Source organism: Perkinsus marinus (assembly GCF_000006405.1).
Source record: "Perkinsus marinus ATCC 50983 genomic scaffold scf_1104296941402, whole genome shotgun sequence".
NCBI lineage: Eukaryota > Perkinsozoa > Perkinsida > Perkinsidae > Perkinsus > Perkinsus marinus.
In genome coordinates, this window is record NW_003212560.1 from 21,275 (window position 1) to 26,271 (window position 4,997).

Consider the following 4,997-nt stretch of genomic DNA (forward strand, 5'->3'; position numbering starts at 1 on the left):
TGCCGACGTCGGATGCGACGTTCGCTGAGGCCAACAAGAAACAGATAGCTAAGACAGTTCTCGCGGTTAAGTCGGTCCATGCGGCGGAATTCGCGGCGGCCCTCCTGATCGACTATCCTGAGGACCTGGGGTTCGATTCTGAGACTTGCGGACTCATTTGTGAGGTCCTGAGGCTCCTGCCGGAGGAAACGGCGGTTGGTACAGTGAGGAAGCTGATCGCCAGCGGGCAGCTGTCGGCCTTGCCCTATCATAGAGATCTCAACCTTCTCCTTGCACACCTCGGCTTTGAGTACTCTAGGTCCTTTTTGGGCCCATTATTGAAAGCCTCTGTGGCTTGGGTAGAGGCCGAAGAATGATGCAGTTTAATTCACGACTAATTGCACTCATGGTTATTGCAGCATAGTCTGTTGTGTTAGAATGGCAATTCTAATGAGTAACGCGGGTGTCGATGGTGTAGGGGCTTTTGCGTGATCGTTCCTTGCAATCGCCGTAAAGAGCATCGAAGAAGTAGGCGCCATGTTACACACCCTCAAGACACAGACGATTATACGAGGCTTCGACGGCAACTGCATGTGGCAACTGATTTTGAAACTTATTTTTGTACTCATAACCTATATCACCCCGGTTATACAACATCACGTACCACCACGGCATAGGTTTCTGCTCCAAAAACTTGAGTTATCGAATACAAGTAACCCTCTGGGATTTGGAAATAGGCAACAATAAGATTTTGGCAATGGGCAGCAAGAAGACTTCTTCCGAGGACTTCATACACGGCTACATTTACACAAAGAGCTTGTAACGGATAGTAGGAGTACGATTCGCATCGATTTCATCACGTCATACCCTGTCATATCATCGAGGTTCCCACGTCAAGTTGCGACATCTCACCAAGATAAACAGATAGCATGTCGAATATCTGCATACGTCCTGTCGAACTCATAACTCAACTCGACATTAGTTGGTGAATTGTATTCGAATAAACAACCATTAGGCAGCCCACAATGATACCACACAGGAATGGTACGATACTGAAGGTTCTCACTACCATCGATGGTGTCGGCACTGAATAGCACAAAGTCACAATAGTATTACTCACTCATAGAGTAGAGGAAGACACACCAAACTCCATCATTGCACCAGAGGATAGTCTCAACAACAACCAGTGGTCGGATGAATACAAAGCGTTGACTGCAAGACTACAACGTAGTGCATAAACGAGAGATTGTTGGAGGAAGACCACGAGAGAGAGAACGGCTGTTGTTGAAGTTGACTTGTCGGGAATAGCGGTCATCGGCCAGCATGATGGAAAACTTGGCGGCAACTTTTAGTGCTGGAATTACTCCAAAAGGGGATTCTTACGGATGGGGCTCATCAGGGGTACCATCTGGTGCATGTAGACGAAGGCCCAACTGAGAAGAGATCAGTCAAAGGGAGGATGAGCAGCGATGATGTAATTACAACATCCACATGCAAATAGTCGTTAACCATACGAGGAGGATGGAGAGTCTGATGCCTGAGGAAAAGAGGTGGTGACCTCATCCGACAATCACGCGGAATCACTTACTCTCGCCCTTCGTAATCTTGGGGGTCTCCTTAGCGAAGAGGATGGGGGCCACAAAGGTGAACACTACTCCCAATACGGCAAAGATGATGGTACCGGTGATGAGACCTGAAAGGATACGATACTGGTCGGAGCTTACGAAAGAACGCCGCCTCTTACCGGGAGCATGAAATCCGAGAGAAGCGGGAGCTACAGCGACAGCACTCATGATGACAGTTCCAGAGGAATGTGGGTAAGCAAAAAACTCCTGGAATAAGATTTGGTAGCAGTTTCCAACGAACTTAGAGGGACTCCGAAATGCTGATTCCGAAAACATGACTAGTAAATTCAGTGGCAGCCAGCCCGAAAATCACTTCAGTCAAGCTGCAGTCTTCGAATGGTTGAGGAGATTCAAGAGTGCAAGACGGTCTGAGCTTAACGTAGGTTCGACTCCATAGTAATTGAACTCAAGCTCAGACATGGCTCCAAGTCGAGATGTAGTCGTTTAAGATTGACGCCGTCTTTGAATCGGCTCATATGGTATCTAGTACTGCGGTGACTTCATCGAAAAATTTTCGAATATCGAGGAAGCGCGCTGTACAATCTAGAATGGCTATATAAGGCTAAGCTCTCCGTGCATGGCTTAAGTCTTTCAATATGATGTGTGGCTGTATAGAGCTTGTCATTTATGGTCTATAGAATCGTATTATATAACACAAAGAATATACCTTTATGACGTTCTTGCTGGGTACATCATGCATATGGTCTATTCCCCAACTACGTCTCTTGGCGGCTTCCTGTGGGACCCACAGGAATTAAGCAATTAACCCACAGTGTGGGTTAATTGCTCTCTTTCATTTCTGCTGACACGAGCAGTGTAACTTCAAGTTCGACGAATTGGCGTTGATGATTGTGCTAGTGTACATCTTGGCCTGGCATAGTTGCCCCATCCAGAGCAATTGATTACGCTAAGGTATATCTTTGGGTGGCATAGTTGCCCCAACCAGATAAAATGACTGTACTCAGGTATAACTTGAGAGTGGCATAGTTCCCCCATCCAATTGAATTGACTGTATCTAGGCATATCTTAGGGTGGCATAGCTGCCCCAACTAAATGAATTGACTGTATCTAGGCATATCTTAGGGTGGCATAGCTGCCCCAACTAAATGAATTGACTTTATCTAGGCATATCTTAGGGTGGCATAGTTGCCCCACTACTGACAAAACACAGGCGAGAGGTGGGGACTCTATAGGCCAGCTCCTCTAGCTTGGAGCTACCGGACATCTTATCCTACGATGGAGCTTCGGTTGTATACTATTTTACAAGGAAATGCCTGATACTTGTTCGTACCCGCCTACATATCAAAGCATGAGAGTGTGTCATCGTGAACGGACTCCAAGAGGGTTCCGCTTCGGGGCACCTCCAATGAGGACACGTGAGGCTCGCTATGTCGAAGCACAGATGAGGGACCGTGCAGTAAGAATCATTCCAGTTCTAGGCCAGTATTCAAATATGAACTTTAGTTGCCACTCATGCAACATATGACGAGCATTCCCGAGAGGTAACGTTACCGCTGGGGTCGAACGTTGGGGGAGAGTTCAATCTCAGCCCGTCCCCTCCAAGAACAAAGAAAGCGCCCGCTAGAGATGACAGTGAGAGCCGCAAATGGGATTACTTCAGACGAAAGCCGCTCTCTTAGACGAGCTCATCGAGAGCTGCCGGGGCACACCCCTCCACGACATGTACCTTCAGGCTGAACAACTACTCTCGGGGTTGGAGGAAACTCCTGATGAACAATCGTTGTCTAAGAAGAAGGTGCAGCTCATCTGGTTAGGGACGCATCAAAGTCTATCTTTCAGGCATTGACTCAGCTGGTTGAAGCTGGTGCATCGGAGCTCGTGAGGCGTGCGAAGGTAACATGTGGATGTCCAATCGAACAAGGCAGGTTTACCCCCCGTCAGTTCGATGGAGAGACTATACGGCAGAAGGAGTCAGCCGAAAAACGTAAGGTCCGAGAGGCCAGGAGACGAGCTAGAGAGGAATGCCTAATGGGATGGAGCGTTATGCATGGCGATTCGAGGTGGGAGTTTCGCTCTGAATCCTCCATGGTATATCCCACATCCTTCAGCATCCCCTACACTAACACTTCCCGTGCCCCCAGTGCCTGCCCTCGTCCTCAAATACGACGGTCTACACGTCGTCAGAGAGCTCGAGAGGCTGCCTAACTATTGCCGGAAGGCAAGTGCTCATTCGATTGTCTACCTATAGAGAATTCCGTAAAGGGAGCTTACTGCTCTACGAGCAGTATATTATTTCATCCATAGTCTATAACCCCGTCTATACAATATACATCGCCATGTATCACCCCAGTATGTGTCTCGTTCGGATCCAATCATTGAGTTACCTCAAGTTAGTACGTGGAGAAATCAGTTGTGTAAGCTTGATATAATCTCTGGTATGTCGAACAGCAATACGTCAACAATTGATATGGGAGATACCGAGGGCTGGGTTTGTGGTGACCACTGTGCCCTCTTCGACTGGGACTGGGGTCTTAGAGTCACCTGGCAGTGCTTCATTGTGTGTCCAACCTTGCCTCTACGGCTCTACGGTGTGCCCTCTTAGGTGTGGCTCATCGTTGCTTGTACGGGGCTTTTCCTAACGCAAGCTGCGAGATGGGGTAGCACGTCGGTCGAGAAGTTCAAACGACAGTTGAGTGTTGCGGAAGTAGCCCCCAGCTGAGCTCGTGTGGTTTCTACATCCTCTGTAGGGATACACTCGAGGTTCCTACCTTTACCTCGGGTTCGTCATAATAGGCTCTCTCTACCAATGTTGCATCTTTGCTTACCAATCCTATACCTGGACCGCTCATACGTAAGCTTGGACCCTGCCAAAAACAACTCACATAGCGTCTCCTATTCAGCATCAGCTATTCCCTCAACTTCTTCATAGCTATATTATACGGTCTGGAAACCATCATGCTGTGCTTGTTATACATCACACAAGGCACTGCTGTTTTTCTCAAGCACTCCCTCAGCTCGGTGAGCACTGACACTACCATCCACGTTGGCCTATGGCTGGAGCCGTTGAGCCCTCCGCAGGTGTTCATCGCTGTGTTCGTTGTGGTATCTGTAGTGGGACAGTCTGTCTGGGTCGACGACTTTGGCTTAAAGACATGGTTCTCTTTCGCCTTCTTCGCCAGCCTAAGGGTCTTCCAGAACTGGCATCTCTTCTTAGCAACCGCGGGCTTCCACAGTGCCGACATCAACATGCAGGTTGGTCACTCATTGTCTATACCTCAGCTCCAAGAAGTTCCTCATTTCCCATGCCTATGGCGTGTCCTTGCACCGCATCCTCTATTCTCAGATAGTTAACGTTTGCATCGGAGCAGTATGTTGGGTCTACTTTGCTTCATGTGTGGTCATGACGTTGGAGAACCTGGAGGTATCCAGACG

The 4,997-nt window shown here is 48.4% G+C and overlaps 3 protein-coding genes across 3 annotated transcripts in view; 2 read left to right on the forward strand and 1 right to left on the reverse strand.

Annotated features, from left to right (window-relative positions):
• Positions 1 to 28, forward strand: part of Pmar_PMAR023885 (hypothetical protein) — a gene marked incomplete at both ends in the record, with an annotated part of 8,591 nt that extends 8,563 nt beyond the window's left edge. The window contains one exon of the mRNA XM_002781830.1: positions 1 to 28. Coding sequence (XP_002781876.1) covers positions 1 to 28 — 28 coding nt within the window.
• Positions 29 to 1,358: 1,330 nt separating this feature from the next.
• On the reverse strand, positions 1,359 to 1,772 carry Pmar_PMAR023886 (hypothetical protein; the record flags this gene model as incomplete). Its single annotated transcript, XM_002781831.1, has 4 exons — positions 1,359 to 1,412; positions 1,462 to 1,516; positions 1,564 to 1,672; positions 1,724 to 1,772. The coding sequence occupies 4 exons, from the start codon at positions 1,770 to 1,772 to the stop codon at positions 1,359 to 1,361; spliced, it is 267 nt and encodes an 88-aa protein (XP_002781877.1).
• A 1,096-nt stretch (positions 1,773 to 2,868) lies between these two features.
• On the forward strand, positions 2,869 to 3,909 carry Pmar_PMAR023887 (hypothetical protein). The gene is made up of 7 exons (XM_002781832.1): positions 2,869 to 3,021; positions 3,069 to 3,106; positions 3,154 to 3,197; positions 3,245 to 3,360; positions 3,405 to 3,458; positions 3,507 to 3,625; positions 3,674 to 3,909. Exons 1-7 carry the CDS (start codon positions 2,875 to 2,877, stop codon positions 3,768 to 3,770), a joined length of 615 nt encoding a protein of 204 aa, XP_002781878.1. The 5' UTR covers positions 2,869 to 2,874; the 3' UTR covers positions 3,771 to 3,909.
• The last annotated feature ends 1,088 nt before the right edge of the window (positions 3,910 to 4,997 follow it).